This window comes from Oryctolagus cuniculus, chromosome 11 (genome assembly GCF_964237555.1).
Source record: "Oryctolagus cuniculus chromosome 11, mOryCun1.1, whole genome shotgun sequence".
In the NCBI taxonomy this organism is placed as follows: domain Eukaryota; kingdom Metazoa; phylum Chordata; class Mammalia; order Lagomorpha; family Leporidae; genus Oryctolagus; species Oryctolagus cuniculus.
This window is the reverse complement of record NC_091442.1, coordinates 71,556,527-71,574,617: the sequence shown is the minus strand read 5'-3', so window position 1 is coordinate 71,574,617 and position 18,091 is coordinate 71,556,527. Positions and strand designations below refer to the sequence as shown.

The following is an 18,091-nucleotide window of genomic DNA, read 5'->3' as shown; positions in this document are numbered from 1 at the left end:
TGGAGAAAAATAAAGACCTTTTAGGCCAAAAATGGGTATTTCCTCTATGCTGTGCCCCATATGCCATGGAATCCTAGTTTCCAGGAACAAAGGCCGAGTTCCTTTAACAAGATGCTTGATCAAATTTCCTGGATTCCAAAAATAGCATAACAAGGAGAGTAAGTCACATTAATAATGCATTACTTGAAAAAGAGAGAAAAGGAAAAGAGGTATTAGGTAGACATGTTTTATCCATGGTAATTTAAGTAAAATTTTACCTGGAAAAGGAGGGGGTGGCCCTCCTGGTCCTGCTGGCCCAGGAAATCTGTCCCCACCGGGAACAGCCCCTGGAAAACGGCCCCGTCCTCTACCACCTTGTGGAAATGCTGCACGTGAACTGCCTCCTGGAGGACCAGCTTTACCTTCCCCAGACATTTGTCCTGATTGTGTAGCTGCAAATATCCAAATACTCATAAATAGCACTTATTAGAACAGCTTTTTGAAATGTAACCACTGCTACTAGAAACAATTCTACCTCAAAGTCCATTTACGCTATATATTAACTTTCAGATGCCTTGGGCCTGTGCAAGCTACATAAAAAGTATTGGTTAGGAAAACAATCACATCTATTTAAGTCTCAAAATACCAGTTTAAATATATTTCCAATGATTAAATGAATCACTTTCAAAATACCAGTACTCTGCAGCAGCCAAGACTGAAATTCTTCAACAGAAATCTTAATTTCAGTAGCAAAGAGATCATTTAAAATTTGTAACATATTCTTCAGTTATGTCTTAAGTGCTAAAACACTAAAAGAAAAACAACCACTTGAATCTCTGTGAATTGCAGGGTCATCCATCTTATTGCTTTCAATGATAATATTTGGTGTGTGCAATGCAAGTCTTCTCTACACTCACTTTACCAAGTGGTGAAAGGTCTTGGTGCCAAGCAGAAAATCAACAAATATTTTCTGGTTATCAGTGGTCTCCCACACCATAACACACATCCATATAGCTTTCTTCCAATCTAAGAATTAGAATCTAGATCTTTTCTCTGAGATGAGAATGACAGGACAAGAATGGCAGCACTATTGAACATGAACACTGTTGCATAGTAGCAGGTCTGTGACATCAGGAAGAAAATGGAACGGAGCTGGTTCTCTGTACATGGGCCCACAATCATAATCAGTGGTTAAATTAAAACAGGACCTTTTCTGGGGTGATTCCCCAATGAACTATTACAATGATTTCCCTAATAACATCTAATACATGCTACTAACTGGTTAAAATGAACATATTTGAATAAAAGCCTCTGGGGGGAATTGCTTACTTTTCCTGGACTGCATTTCAAATTGACTCAGGAACTGTTTATTGCATGGAGTTACAACAGGATTCTGACCATGAAGTTCTCTTTTAGGCAACAAATCCATTAACTTTTTTGAAGATGCTTCAGATCCAACACCAACGAGGGCAAACCTAAAAGATGTTTAAAGGGGTGAGGGCAGAAAGTGAGGAGGGATTAATATTACAGCTATCTTTAAAAAGGATTTATTTGAAAAGTAGAGCAACAGATAAGGAGGAAAGGCATATAGAGAGAGACAGAGCTTTCATCTGCTGGTTTACTCCCCAAATGATCCCTAAAGCAAGGCTGGGCCAGGCTGAAGTTGGGAACCACGAACCCCATCCTGGTCTTGTACATGTGCTGTGGGGGCCCAAGTACTTGGGCCATCTTCCACTGCCTTTCCAGACACACTGGCAAGAAGCTGGATTGGAAGCAGAGTAGCTGGGACTCAAACTGACACTCATAACAGATGCAGCTGTCACTAGCAGTGGCTTAACCTGTTGAGCCACAACATCAGCCCAATATTACACATTACATTTATTGAAAAGGAAATGGTCTGAATTTACTTTTACCTAATTTAAAAAAAAAACTGAAAAAATTTTTTAATATTTATTAGAAATGCAGAGTTACAGATAAAGAGAGTTATGGAGGGAGTGTGAGAGAGGGAGGGGGAAGAGGGGAGATGGAGACAGAGACAGAGAGAGAGACAGACAGAGAGGAGAGAAATAGTTTCCATCCACTGTTTCACTCCCCTAAATGATTGCAATGGCTAGAGCTGGGCCGGACTCAAGCCAAGAGCCTAGAATTCCATCCAGCACTCCCACATGGGTGGCAGGGGCCCAGGTACTCAGGCCATCTTCTGCTGTTTTCCCAGGTGCATTAGCATGGGGCTGGGTGGGAATCAGAGCAGCTGGGACTCAAACTGGTGCTTATTACAAATGCCTGCATCTGAAGTGGATGCTTAACCCACTGTACCACAATACCAGCTCCTGAAAATATTTCTTAAAGCTATAAAATTCACTTCATTTTCTATAAAATATTTTCATAAATTATTATAAAAGTCAGTCAGAATGTCTAATTTGGGACAAGTGTTTAGCCTAGTGGTCAAGATGCCCACATTCCTTATCAGAGTACTTGGGTTTGAGACCCATCTCTAGTTCCTGACTCCAGCTTCCTGCTCATGTACACAGATCCTGGAAGGCAGTGATGATGACCTAAGTGACCTAAGTCACCATGCAAATGGGAGACCTGAATTCAGTTTCCAGTCTCAGCCCCAGAAGAGGGCCACTGTGCATTTGTGGAATGAACAAATGGATGGGAGCTCCCCCAGTCTTTCTCTCGGGATTTGCCTGTTCCATACACTGCACGTGAACAGAATTACACACTACGTGGTCCTTTATGACCAGTTTCTTTCACTTAGCATGTATTCACGTACTATCCATGTTGTTACCACTGCATTTCTTCTTCTGACAGAGTAAAATTTCATTGCAGAGCTACAAGATTAAAAAACCCATCCATCAATTCATGGGCATCTGGAGTGTTTCCACTTTTTTGCCACAATGGAAAGATGCTATAGTTCATCATACAATCCAGTAATTCTATTCCCAGGTATATACTCAACAGAATAAAAATACATGGTCAAAGTTGGAACACAAATATTCACAGTGGCATTTTACTTAATCACCAAAAGTCAAACGGCCCAAATGTCCATAAACAAGCAGAGTTGTTTTTGTTTTTTTTTTAAACTGCTCCATCTGCCTAGGCTCACCTCCAAGCTCCTAATCCTGATTCCAGTTTTCTGCTAATGCAGACCTTGAGGGGCAGTGGTGATGGCTCAAGTAGTTGTGTTCCTGCCACCTGTTGTGTTCCAGGAAACCTGGAATAAGCTTCTGGCTCCAAGCCTCAGTCCCCAGGCTGCTGCAGGCATCTGGGGGAGTAAACTAGCAGAAAGAAGCTTGCTCTCTCTCTCTCTCTCTGCCTCTCAAATAGATAAAGTGCTATATCCACAATAATGGAAAAGTACTCATCCATAGAAAGAAATGCTGACATATGCTGCAACACGGATAAACCTTGAAAACATACTAAGTAAAAGCAGCCAGACACACAGGATAACATATTATGACTGCATTTGGGTGTGGAATTTCTAAGACGAGATGATCTGCAATTAGGGGCAATGGTGGTTAGCTTTATAAATATATTTTAGAAATCACTGAATGGTACACTTTAAAAGAGTGAAATTTTAGTATATGAAAACTGTATCTCGGAGATACATGCATTTAAAAAAACTGAAAGATTATCAATTTGTACAATTACCAGATAGCATAGATTAATGGGGGGTAATTTTTTTCTCCCTAATGTAGCCCTTTAACTAGATCCTTTATTCTACTCAACAGATTTTGCTACATGATCTAGAGTTTTCTTGAGTCATAACACTTAAGAAACTACTTAATTTATTGAATAATTATTCAGTACCACTTCCTACATGCCAAGTACCATCCTAGGCTGCGGACATAACAGTGCACAAAACAGTATCTCCGCCCCTGTGAAGCTTACAATCTGCTGGGAAAAGATAAGCCCAGAAGTGAAATACATATAAACAAAAACTAAAAGCAAATAGAAGAAGGTACTGTTCTGCACAGAGAAAGTCTTAAAGAGACTAATGTGGCTGAAAAAGGAGTGATAAGGAATAAGGTTAGAGAGGGGCAGAAAAACACAGATCATACATCATCTTGGCGATGACATGGTAATGACTGGGAAAGGAAGTCATTCAAAGATTCTGAGCAAGACAAGTACCGAGGTCACTTTTTTTTAAACTTTTATTTTAAAGGATTTTATTTGAGAGACAATTACAGAGAGAGAGAGAGGGAGAGACAGAGAGACAAGTCTTCCATCCGCTGGTTCACTCCCCAAACGACCGCAATGGCCGGAGCTGTGCTGATCCGAAGCCAGGAGCCAGGAGCTTCTTCCAAGTCTCCCACGTGGGTGCAAGGGCCCAAGCACTTGTGCCATCTTCTACTGCTTTCCCAGGCCATAGCAGAGAGCTGGATCAGAAGAGGAGTGGCCGGAACTACAACCAGCACCCATATCGGATCCCAGCACCACAGGTGAAATGTTTAGCCTACTATGTCACAGTGCCAGCCCTAAACTTAAAGCAGGGGCAGGGAACCATTTTTCTGTCAAGGGTCATTTGGACATTAATAATATCATTTGTGGGCCATATAAAATTATAACCTTAAAAAATTAGCATATTATAGAATTATTGAATTTTGAATCCTGCCTGCGGTTGCCTCAGCAGAGCCAGACCAATCGGTTTTGTAGGCCTTCTATGGCCTGCAGGTCAGACATCACCCATGCAATTTAGAAGAATGGAACGAATTTGGGTAAAGCAAGGACACCAGCAAGGAAGCTCTTGCAAAAGTTCAACTGAGAAGTAACAGTGGTTTGTACCAAGTTGTAGAAGTGAAGTTGGTGAGAACTGGTTTGATTCTGTGTATATTTTGAAAATATTCTTAGTTTAATATAAACTCATATGATAAACAATATAAAACAAACATTCCTTATCATTCTGCATCTGGCAATTTATCAAAAAAAAAAAAAAAAAAAAAAAAAAAAAACTAAAATCTACACCTGAAAATGTTTATAAAATAATGCCTGCTACAGTATTTATTAACAGGCAAAAGTAGAAACAATCAAGATAACCAAAAAGGCAAAGTAAATTACAGTAACATACAAGATACAATGGAAAAGAATTAGACATTATTAGAAAAGATACCTATTTACTGACAAATATTTGCTATGAAACGTGTATTGTCATACTATTTTTTAAGTAAAAACCTAAAAGTAAATTCAGTAAAATGCTAAGACTATCTATGGATAATGAGATTATGGCATTGCATTTCTTACTTTGGATATCTTGTAGTTTGTTATTTTTTACATAATGATCCTACTTCACTTGCATAGTTTAGTAGTTTAAACAAAAAAAAGGCAAAACATTCATGTTACTCACAGTATTCTCCAGCTGCCCATCTTCCCCCATCTCTTAACCACAGGGAGTAATGCTTCTTAAAACTGTCATTTCATTTCAACCGTAGATGGAGAAAACTCAGGATAATTAGAAAGGAATATAGGCCTAAACTGTCCACATAATCAACTCCATTGGTTTTGAGTATGACTCTTGGCCCACGATCCTCCTTCCAATGTAGACAATCATTTGTTCCACACATGTGTAATCAGCATTAACTTTAAGGAAAGTTAACTTATAAACTGTAATCACTAGCTACTTATATTAGGAAATAAAGAAAGCAAGATCTTACCCCTTTGACTGGCCATTTGCCCGATTCTCAAAAAATTTTATCTCCAAAATATCATTTACTCCCAAAGAATGGACTGCTTCAGTCAAGTCTTCATCTGTTGTCCACTGCAAGACATTTTACCCATCAACCATTAAGACATTAAGATTTTTATTCTTTGAATTTAGTTTTTAAAGGTAAACTTGGGGGGGGGGGGGAAGAGAGAGAAAATGGATATTCAATGCTGATAAAGTACAGCTACCGCCAGTCAATTTCCAATGTTAAATAGCACAAAACCACAAGAATCATTCTCTGGTAACACTTTTTGGAAATTAAAAGATACATGCCCTCAGAGATAAGACAGATTTGTTCTCTTAAAGCAATCCCATAAATTCTATGATAATTCCCATGTTAATGATGCAACAGAGAGGTTAAAGAGCTTGCCCTTTACACAAAACTAACAGAGGGTGAAACCAAGATTCAAATTTTTACTCAATAACCACACTGTTATCTACACTGCTACTGTTTCCAATATTGTGAAGACGGCAGAGACTGATGGCTGGGAAGTTACTCACACTTAATTTTAAAAGAAATGTAAATAAAATAATTTAAAGTGTTATTGGGACCACCACCAGTGACACCAGAATCCCATATGGGTGCTAGTTCAAAACCTGCCTGCTCCACTTCTGATCCAGCTCCCTGCTAATGTGCCTGGGAAAGCAGCAGAAGACGGCCAAAGTGCTTGGGTCCCTGCGCCCATGTGGGAGACCCAGATGAAGCTCCTGGCTCCTGCCTGGCCCAGCCAGGCCATTGCAGACATTTGGGGAGTGAACCAGCAGATAGGACGAGTGCATTCTCTCTCTCTTTCAAATAAATACGTAAACCTTTTTAAAAAGTTATTAATAAAATGTCAAGGTATAAAGTTTATTTGCCTTTCTGAAGTGTGGTTTTTTAAAGTATATGAAAAACTAAGTAGAGCTGTAAACATTCTATGAGTATTTCAGTGCATAAGTTTAAGATTCTATACTAGTAAAAATAGGAGGGTACACACAAAAAGATTTTAGAAAATGGAATTTAAAGGTAAGTTGGTGGTACAAAAAGATTTTAAATCCATGCATTGTTTTTCACAACATTTCTTATGAACTTGAAGACTCCATGTATGCATGGATCCCAAAACTATTTTGTACCAAAATACCTACCTTTAAGTTATTTCTTTTTTAAAAATTTTATTTATTTATTTGAGAGGTTGCAGACAGTGAGAGGGAGAGACAGAGAGAAAGGTCTTCCATCCACTGATTCACTCCCCAAATGGCTGCAACAGCAGGAGCTGAGCTGATCTGAAGCCTGGAGCCAGGAGCTTTTTCCAGGTCTCCCACTCAGATGCACGGGCCCAAGCACTTGGGCCATCTTCTACTGCTTTCCCAGGCCACTGCAGAGAGCTGGACTGGAAGAGCAGCAGCCCGGACTCAAACCAGCGCCCCTATGGGATGCTGGCACTGCAGTCAGAGAATTAACCCACAGCGCCGGCCCCTACCTTTAAATTTTTAAAAACTGAGGAGAGAAACAATGACAGAGTGCCTGTTAGCTGGTTCACTCCCCAAATGTCCACAATGGCTGCAGCAGAAGCCAGGAACCAACCTAGGACTCCTACATGGGTGACAGGAAGCTAATTAACTTGAGCCATCACTGCTGCTTCCCATGGTCAGTATCAGCAGGATGAAGGCATCTTAACCACTTGCTACCAACCATACTGTTAATTCCATTTTCCACAAACTTTTTAAAGTGCCCTTGTCTATCCTGGACATGCAGCTAATGAAAACACAATATACATGGCAGTGTTTCTATAAATCAGATTTCAAAATTAAGAGAATTGAAACTGTAATATGAATTAGAAAATATTTGCAATCTTAAAAACAAGAATAATACTGTCATCTCTCTGATGTTTCTGATTCCTTGTTTGAGATCCTTATGCAGCATTTTTCATAATAAACTGGGATATCTGTAGTTGAGAGGAGCAATAACATCAAAAAGATAATTGAGAACAAAAATAATTTAACTCGGGGCTGGCACTATGGCGCACAGGTTAATCTTCCACCTGTGGTGCTGGCATCCCATATGGGCACCAGTTCAAGTCCTGGCTGTTCCTCTTCTGATCCTGCTGTCTGCTATGGCCTGGGAAAGCAGTAGAGAAGATGGCCCAAGACCTTGGGTCCCTGCACCCGTGTGGGAAACCCAGGGGAAGTTTCTGGCTCCAGATCAGCTCAGACACTGCTATTGCGGCCATTTGGGGAGTGAACCAGCAGATGGGAGACCGTTCTCTGTCTTCCTCTCACCTCTTAAATAAATAATTTAACTACTTAACTGATATGTCTATTAAATTGAATGACCACAAAATTTGAAACTAGAAGAACTGGAATTAATGTCTTAAACGTACTTGCTATTCCCCTCATTGCACAAACATACAGAAAAACAAATATGATAATTTCAAATTTTTAGCTTAAAAATCTGGACAAATGGGGTCAGTGCTTTGCAAGGTTAAGTCTTCACAGTATCCCATGTGGATGCTGATTTGAGTTTCAGCTACTCCACTTATGATCCAGCTCCCTGCTAATGGACCTGGGAAATCAGAAGATGGCACAAATGCTATGGGCCACCCATGAAGGAGATGAAGTTGAAGCTCCTGGGTTCCATCTGACCCAGCCCTGGCTATTGTAGCCATTTGGAGAGTGAACCAGTGGACGGAAGATTCCAGTCTCTTCCCCTAACTCTTTTAAAATAAATAAATCTTTTTTAAAAAAATTGGACAAAAACATTACTACTAAAATAGTTGGAAAATAAATTACTAATAATTTAATTCTTGTATTAACTTTACTTACCCATGTTAAGTTTCCAATATACAATGCAATTCTCTTTCCAGTATACGTATAGACAACATTTGGTGCTGCTCCTTTTCCCACATCATCACCAACAGTTGGCGGGAGAGTATCCATGTAATCTCGATCTTCTGGGGCATCGCCATTATTTGCAGATGGAGAGATGACATCATCATACAAATCTATCTGATCATGTCCACCATATTCTGCTTCCTGAGGTACAGAAACAATGCTCTAAATTATACAAGAGTCATATTACCATTAAACAAATTTGAATATAAATTCATTTAACTGTTTAAAAAATCTAATAGAAGTAAAATACTCAAGTAAAAATAAATGAATATAAATAGATGAGCTTTTAAAGAAAATGTGATATAAAAATATCACACACCAAAAAATCCCAGAGCCATTATGGGTCCTTAATATTTGATCAGAAAAAAATACAACTATAATTTTCTATAGTATTCAGATCTTGTTTCCCAACCTTGAGAAAGCTATGTTTTACAGAAAAGGACAGTGAGCTGGCCATAGGAAAGAGATAAAGCAATGCAGGTATGTAAATGACTCAAAATGTTAATAAACGAACAAGGAAAAAACAATAAATGAAACAGGTAAATGTATGCAAATTAGTATCTTGCAATTATTCTATTATTCTCAGTCAACAAAGAGCTGATGCTTACCTGACTTTCTAGATATCTAGTCAAGTAAATTAGCAAAAGAGTGAAAAGAATAAGGATTTAGTAAAACTGTGCCATCTTTGAGTGTCACCAGCAGAATTAAAGCAATGCTAGTGGATATCACTTATATACCTAAATGATAAGCAACAGGAGGAAAATAAAATAGATACCTGAGAAAAAGAAAAAAATGGAAAACGGGGCTCAACTTGTAAATAAGTACAAAAAAAAATAAAATGTAGGTATTAGCAGAATACACTCAACACCAATTAACTGACTCTGGTAATCCTTTCTGGGTCATTAGCTTACAACAAAGGAAAAAACTCCAGTTTCATCTTCTTCCCTCTTCAAGACTAAGCACTTAAATCAGTGTGAACTATTTTGTTCATAGAGGTAAAATAATTGAGATATTAAAGAAAAAAGACAATTACAAGAGGTCAGATAATTAATATACTCTCCCAATGACACAATTAAGGAACTGTTAAATAAATGGCACATAACAAGCTGCTACTTGTTTTAGGGGCCAGTACAAGGATAGAAAATGACCACAGAAAGCATTTGTTATATATGATGGCAAACAGATCAACAAGGAATTACTACGGCCCCAAGGGGCATGGATACTGTTTTGTTATTCAGAAGAGAGCTGTTAAGGGCAAATACCATTCATACACAAAGTCTAAGGGTAACAGTATATAAAGTAATTTTCATGTCATCTTATACACAAATGATTTACCAAATTTACTTTATGTAATAGAATCTTTGTATAACCATTTTATTTGTTATGAGGTAGAATGTCTGTAAGATTTATGTCATTAAGGGGCCCAAGACCTCAAGGTATAATCAGAGAATAAAACCATCTTTAGCAATGGGCAGAAACTAAGACCACACTGAATAATGCTATAGTTTTATTTTGTTTATACAGAAACACCAAAATAATCTCTAAGACACGAGTTTCTATTAAACAAAGTAACATGCTCAAATTGCAGTGACAGTAAAAATTCAGATAAAGCAAGATAAGTTCTGTTATGAAGTTTCAGTGTAGCTGAAGCTTCAGATGCTGTAGCTGCAGCACGGGCTCCATACACTTAAAAAACAAAAAGGCTTTCCACAAAGAGTAGTGGGCACTTTTAAACTCTCTTGCAATCCAGATCTGTACTTCAAGGAGAATTATTATTACTATTCAAAGGGAGTTGTGTTTCCATCCTCCTCAGCAGAGATTACAATCACAAAATACGGTCTGAGGGAGAGCAAAAAAGAATTCAAGGGTTATTAATAGCATGATGAAAAGTATTTAAACTTTTACTTATATAAACCGGATTAAGGCATTGCTTGATATTTGTTTCATTAGTTTTAAATCTGCAATGTTTACACAACCAGACAATAATTTACAAGCATTAATTGCAGCTACACTAACCTGGTGCATAACAATCACTTACTATTTTTTAAGTCCGGGAATTCCTAGGTTCAACCAATTTTCCATATTGACATGATTCTACTAATATTTAGAATCGGCCAATCTGTTCAGATGTTGTACTGCTTCCAATTTGTTGAAGTACGATGTTAATTGAGACCATGGTCCTGGAGTTTGATTTCCATGTGGACTAGTTAGCTTCACTCTGTTCCAAGGCCAGAGCCTGTACTCCTATACTAGCCCCAATGGAATACATTTGGACTTGGTGGAAAATATTAATGAATCTGAATACATTTGTCACCATTACTAAAAATGCAACTCAAAGCACACACTCTTTGGTAGTATCAGTAATCTTCCTTTTTCAGGTTCATTATCATGCTTATCCTCTACATTAAAAAAATACAGAACACATCCTTACTTTTTTGCTACTTCACTGATATTGAGAAAACATGCATATTCTGATATTATGCAAAATGTGTATCACAGAAAGCTCTGAAAACCTACAGAATACACTAAAAATAACAGTCCATACTTTGTCAAAGAGAAAAAACAGTCAATAGCATCAAAGCCTACTACGTAAAGGGGCTTTTCAATTACTACTCTTAAAAACATTCAGAAACAAGAAAATATCAACATCACCCCTTTAATTATTTTAGACGCCCGATGCAGCCCAATCTTACCTACTTTTTGCTAGCTTATTTCCTAATAAAGTAGAGCATTATACCTAACTTCCAGTTAGCAATAGCTCTTACAGTTTGTTGAAAAAATTCACTTGTCTTTTTCAATGCCTCCCATTCTAAATCACTACAGCCATTGTAAAGGTAAGGTATCCACTCAAGATTTTGCAATACAAGATTATGTTTTACATGACATAAAAATAGCTTTTGTCAAATTAAGGAAAGCATCTAAAAATAAGTTAGATAGTAAAAATGACCAAAATCCTATGAGGGCTCTTAAGGAAATGTTTTTCAGTCTTCTTATAATTAGCACTCTTTTCCTCCAAAGAGCTATTTCAGATATTTTCCCCAAACACCCATCCCCATAAAATTTTAATATCACAGATATACTGCAAGCTATTATTAGAATTACCTTGTTATAGCAATCAAAGTTTTCTTCGTTCTCCCTGACAGGCCCAACCATGTTTTTTTTTAAAAAATTAATGATTATTTGAAAGAGTTGAGAGAGAGACAGAGACAGACATCTTCCATCCACTGGTTCACTCCCCAAATAGCCACAATGGCCAGAACTGTGCTGGTCCGAAGCCAAGAGCCATAAGCTTCCTCTGGACCTCCTCTGTGGGTAGCAAGGGGCCCAAGAACTTGGGCCATCTTCTGCTGCTTTCCCAGGCACATTTACAGGGAGCTGGATTAGAAGTCAACAGCCAGGACATGAATTGGCTCCCATATGGGATGCTGGCGTTCCAGGTGGCTGCCTCACCTGCTATACCACAATGTGGGCCCCAGCAACACTGCTTTTGTAGTCCTAAAATTATAGCAATATGATGCATGCATGCATGGTATAATATCACTAATAACACAAGGTAAAGGCCACTTTATTAAAAATCCCTGTATGTTTCTTTTTAAACATTTATTTACTGGGGCTGGCGCTGTGGCATAGCAGGTAAAGCTGCCACCCGCAGTGCCAGCATCCCATAATGGCGCTGGTTCCAGACCTGACTGCTCCACTCCTGATCCAGCTCTCTGCTATGGCCTGGGAAAGCAGAAGATGGCCCAAGTCCTTGGGACCCTGCACCCACATGGGAGACCCGGAGGAAGCTCCTGGCTTTGGATGGTAGCAGCTCCAGCCACTGCGGCCATCTGTAGAGTGAACCAGCAGATGGAAGACCTCTCTCGCTCTCTATGCCTCTTCCTCTAACTCTTTCAAATACATAATTAAATCAAAAAATAAAAGATTTGTTTATGTATTTGAAAGAGACAGGTACAGAGAGAGAACAAAGAGATTTTCCACCTGCTGGTTCACTCCCCAAATGGCTGCAATGGCTAGAGATGGGCCAGACCAAAGCCAGAAGACAGGAACTCCAACAGGGTCTCCCAAATGGGTGGCAGGATGCCACACTTGGGCCATCTTCTGCTGCTCTCCCAGGCACATCAGCAGGGAGCTAGCTGGACGTGAAGTGGGGCAGCTGGAACTCAAACCGGTGCTCATATAGGATGATGGCATTACAGGTGGCAGCTTAACCTGCTATATCACAACACTGCACCAATGTCCCTCCTATTTGCTTTTTAACTGGGATGTAATTGAGAATATAAACGGGAAAATTTTTATTTTGCAGCTATAAAACTTATTCTACACCAAGGGAGTAACATACTAGTACATAAAATCCAACAGCAGATAATCTAATACATACAACCACCCCTCAGTATCTGGTTCCAGAGATCCTCTTACCTACTGGCACTTCCCTTATAGAAAAGGGCACAGTATTTGTATGTGACCTGTACACATGCTCTCATATACTCTAGGTGCAATGTAAATGGCTGCTATACTGTAATATTTAAAGAAGCATGACGAGGAAAAAAAGTTTGTACATGTTCAGTACAGACACAAATTTAAGAGTATTTTTAATCCAGTCGTTCAATCTGTGGATGCAGAATCCTTGAATACAGAAGGCTGACTGCACTTATTTTAAAAGAAAATACTTCATTTTATGGGTTCACTCTTTGGCCTAGCAGTTAAGACACTGGTTAAAATGCCCATGTCTCACCCTGGATTACCCAAATTCAATGTCTGGCTCTGGCTACTAACTCCAACTTCCCACTCGTGAGGACCCTGGAAGGCAGGGTGATGGCACCAATGATTGGGTTCCTGCCACACACGTGGGATCCCTGGATTGATTACTCAACTCCCAGTTTCTGGCCAGGTCCAACTTTGTGAGCAATTGGGGAATGGACAAGTGGATAGGGGTTTTGCATTTTTCAACAGACATAGATAAATTAACTGAGCTCATAAATAAAATCAAGTGAAGACTTTCAGTTGCTCCAAACATGACTATCCATATTTCTCAAAGAACCACTATGTGCTTTATTTTGGATCTTAACAGTCTTAAAATAAGTTTACATTGAATAGAAAACTAACAGAAATAAGGCTGCATTGGCCTTGTCAAGTAAAATTACTTTTCATAACTGTCCAAACTGGCCAGAGTAAATGTATAATGTTAAATATAAAGCAAAATCATTCACTAAATAAAAGTTGACTTATTATGACGTCTAGGTCAGTACCTTCTAAATCAACTTTCCTCTGGCCACCACTTCTAAACACTTAAAGTTGGGCAAACTCCTACACTGCTTCGGCTCATTAGTGATGTACAGACTGGCAGACTGGAAACTAAATTCAACATTAGGAAATTCCAATCCCCAAACGCACAAATACACACTACTTGAATGTACACCAGGAGGGTTGAGCATCTTTAATCTGAGAACCCAAAATCTCAAAATACTTCTGGTTTCAAGCATTTCAGATACAGGATACTCAATCTACTCAAGTTCACGGAATTTTTCTCGACTTTCCTCTCCCCTGCCAACAATTTTACACATAAAGGAGTAGTATCTACAACACAGGACTTGTTAGTGTGATCTAATCATGCAGGTGCCTCTCATCCTCCCTACCCACTACAATGTGCCCCAATGGCAGATACCAGCTAACTCCGCACTTCTCATGGGTACATAACAGATACTCAGAAAGCAGCTGAATTTTTAAAATTATCATTGAGTCCCCCCTCCCAAATTGAGTAAATTGTGAAAAAAGGGATTTTAAATTAACCTACTAAGTACTACATTTGAGTACAAATCCTCTTTAAACTGATACACAGAACTGCTTTCTATCCAACTCCAAATTCAGGTAACACAGAAGTATAGTTTAGAAGTGTAGTTCATGAGGCTGGCACTGTGGTGTAGAGGGTGAAGCCATCGCCTGCAGTGTCAGTTTCCCATATGAGTGCTGGTTCGAGACCCAGCTGCTCTACTTCTTATCCAGCTCTCTGCTATGGCCTGGGAAAGCAGCAGCAGATGGCCCAAGTCCTCAGGCCCCTGCACCCGCATGGGAGACCAGGAAGAAGCTCCTGGTTCCTGGCTTCGGATCAGCGCAGCTCCGGCCCTTGCGGCCAACTGGGGAGTGAACCAGTGGATGGAAGACTCCTCTCTGCCTCTCCTCCTCTCTGTAACTCTTTCAAATAAATAATCTTCTTTAAAAAAGGAAAGTAATTCAAATTCTCCTTCGACTGAAGTAAATGCTCTCAATACGGTGACATCCAAAGACCTTCAATTTAAGAACTGCAGAGCACCCATGAAAAATAGCCGGGTCCCTTGTGCCTTCTCCTCTTCATTCTCTAGTCTTAAATTCATCTGGAGAAGAAACTCTACTACAATTTCACTAACTTATTTTCACCCCATCCCCAAACAAAATAAAGTTTCTTCTAGGATTGCTGAAAGTCTCACTGTGTGAAAGTAACGTTAGCAACATAAAAACGACGACAAATTTCATAAAAGCTATGACCAGTTAAAACAAGAAAATGGAAAATATACAGACAACACATAATCCCAAAGTATACAAATGCCATTAAAACTGCAGTTCACAACGGAAAAACAAAGATTTTTATAAATGTTTACAGCAACATAGGAGCCAAAATAAAGACTGGTTAAATCAGTACTGTACAACATTCTATCAATCAAATGTCATAGTTTACTACAAGCCATTAGTAGAAACAAGGTAACTGGTTCATAACGGAGTACAGATGAAATAAACCCATCACAAAAACTGTTGTGGTTACCTTTAATTTTAATAAGATTTCGAAAAATTATTTTGAAGATTTTTTTCCCCATTGGAAATGCCCAACAACTCTTCCGTGGTCATTTTGTGCACCAGAATTACCACAACAGGCAGATCAGAAGCCAATCTATAAAGTAGGTCCACAAAATTTTATGTCTTACCTCCTGCTTACTCAACACTAGTTACTGCACAAGGATAAGAAAGTATCACTCCATCCAGTTATCTGGATAAGCGAGAAGTCTTTCATAAATTAAGTATGAAAAAGCCTAAAAATATTTCATGAAGAGGCACTGAAGAAAGCTCAGTTTCTAAATCATGCAATTCTTCCTTCACTGTGCGTAGCAAGGTGAAGCAATGTATTTTCTTCAACCAAGATAGTCTTGAACTTAACTGCTCCTTTGCTTGCAGTTACAGGCCCTCTTTTGGATGCAATGTTATACTCGTTGGATAAATAAAAGACACTTCCTAGAGGTCTTTGTCTACCAACTTTAAAACACTGTGTAGCCCAAGGAAATTTTCTAACCTGTAATTGGCATCATGTATTCAAACCGTAAGCATAGTTTTAAAAAAAAAACACATTTTCAAACTTCACATTTGACTACAATGGGTTACATTTAAACACATACAGTCTTTAACAGCATAGGAAACACTTAAAGCCACTTGGAAATATCTTTTCTAATACTTAAACCAGAGACACAGTCATTCCTAAGATACAGAACAGTAATTCTGAGTCTGCATATTTGTAAAACTGTTAATGGAGGGAAAGAGAAAACAAAACAAAACAAAAAAAAACCACTTTAACCATGGGGATATTAAAACTTCGTATGCGGACCTGGAAGACATAAAAAAAAGCTTTTAGGGTGCACTGCAGTTGGGCACTATACATGTATTTAAAAAAAAAAAAATGAGACTAGAGAAAACGCAGGCTCGGAGCTCAAACGTCACTACTCCAGCAACAAACGAGTTCCTTTCCCAGGATGCTTGGCCAGTTGGTTCTCGCGGGCAACCGTGTCCGATGGGACACTGGAAAACCTGGCCGGCTCCTCCTGCAGCCTTTCAAACCCTAAGCAGAGCCCGGGCGGGGGTGGGGTGGGGGATCAACCACGAGCCTCCGAAAACAGGGTCCCACCTCGCACTCCGTATTTTGAAACTACACCTTGTCTACGTCTTCATCACGCTCATCTGGGCGTGAGCAACCATCTTTTTGTTTCATCCAAACCCCACTGCGCGCCTCCAATTCCTGGTCGCGGCCCCAGCCACTTATCTCCGCGGCTATTTTCAACACAAAGGCCCAGAACGGCTGAGACTAGGATGCACTGCAAGCTCCTCTGTTATTAACAGGGCACGGGCTTTTGCACGCAAGCGGCGGGCGCCCCAAATCCAAAGACTTGTTGCAAACGTGCTGGCACCGACGGCGCCTGCACCAAGTGGGACGGGCACGAGGAGGAGGGCGCCACGCCGAAAGCGGCCGGGAGCGTCCCGGAGACGGGGCGCGCGGAATACAAAGGGTCGTGAACGCGGCCTTCCATGAGGCGGCCGTGCGCGGACAGCGAGACAAAATGGAGCGACGGGAGGAATCGGAGCCCGAGCGGCCCGGCCGGGGAAGAGGCGGCAGGGGCGGCAGGGGCGGCGGGCGCGCGCCCCGCCGGGGCTTCCTCTTCCAGCCGGCGGCGGGGGAGGGGGCGCGGCGGCCCGTTCTCCCCGCCGCGCACACGCGGGCCCCGCCGCCCGGGCCTAGCGCGGCGGGAAAGCGCTCGCCGGCCGCCGCCAACAATGGGGAGCCCCGAGGCCGCGGCGGCGAGGGAGGGGCCAGCGGCGCCTGCACGGCGGCCCGCGACCGCGCTCCAGGCCCTGCGGCGGCTCGCAGCGCCCGCGGCCCGCGAAACGACGCGGTAGAACGAGGGGGCGAGGGGGGCGCCGGGGCCGAGTGGCGGCAAGGGCGCACGGTCTGCAGCAGCGTCGGCTCGCGGCCCGCGGCGGGCCCCCGGCGCGGCGTCCAGGCCGCAGCGTCGCCCGCGTCGGCGGCGCGGGCCCAGGCCCACACGTACCTGGTTGAACTCTTCGCCCACATCCGCGTAAATGTCTATGTGGTCCACACCGTCCGCCATCTTCCCTCGGCCTCGGCCGCCGCCGCCGCTGCCGCCTCCTGCAGATCCGCCCGCCGCGGCAGCAGCAGCGGATCTGGCGGCGGGGGCGGGGCGCGCTGCGTCACTTCCGAGGCCCGAGGGACCGAGGCGGGGGCGGCGGGCGGCGAGGGCGCTGCAGCGGGGCCGCTGTGCGGACTGGGAGGAGGAGCTGCGCCTCCTCCCGACGGCTGCGGCCGTTTGTTTTGTGCGTGGGGTTTGGGCTGGGGAGGGGGCGCGGCGTGGACAACTCGTGTCCCTCCGCTGCCGGCCTATACCGCTGGTTTCCAGAGACCGCCTTTTCGCGTGGCTCCTGGCACCCTCGAATGGTTCCCCCCCCAAAAAAATTTTTTTTCGATCCTCCGTTTTTCCTACGTTTCTCACATTCAGGGCTTCTAGCAGTGGTGGAAGTTCGCATTCCACGCGCAAATACGAAGCGTACGCTCCGGGCACTGGGAGCGCCGAGAGACGGGGAGCGATGTCCTCCTGCATCCTACCGGGGCAGCACTCGGCTCTGCCTGGTGCACGCTACGGACCCGTTGGTGGTCTGAGCTATTTGCATACAGTTTGTGTCTCCTTCGCCAGGCGTCGTTGGCCACTTTCCCGTCTCCCTCCTTCA

At 41.8% G+C, this 18,091-nt stretch overlaps 1 protein-coding gene across 8 annotated transcripts in view; it reads right to left on the bottom strand.

Moving 5' to 3' along the window:
- Positions 1–17,555, bottom strand: part of CPSF6 (cleavage and polyadenylation specific factor 6) — a 32,410-nt gene extending 14,855 nt beyond the window's left edge. For 4 of the 8 annotated variants that reach the window (XM_008256767.4, XM_008256769.4, XM_070052600.1 and 1 more), the window contains exons 1-6: positions 17,398–17,555; positions 8,486–8,695; positions 5,634–5,737; positions 1,309–1,454; positions 258–431; positions 18–128 (exon numbers count right to left, since the gene is read on the bottom strand). In XM_008256767.4, the coding sequence (XP_008254989.1) occupies positions 18–128; positions 258–431; positions 1,309–1,454; positions 5,634–5,737; positions 8,486–8,695; positions 17,398–17,457 (805 nt within the window). In that variant the 5' untranslated portion in view covers positions 17,458–17,555. The remainder of the gene's footprint in view (positions 1–17; positions 129–257; positions 432–1,308; positions 1,455–5,633; positions 5,738–8,485; positions 8,696–17,397) is intronic. The other 4 variants (XM_008256770.4, XM_002711322.5, XM_070052603.1 and 1 more) reach the window with 1 other exon arrangement.
- Between the last annotated feature and the right edge of the window lie 536 nt (positions 17,556–18,091).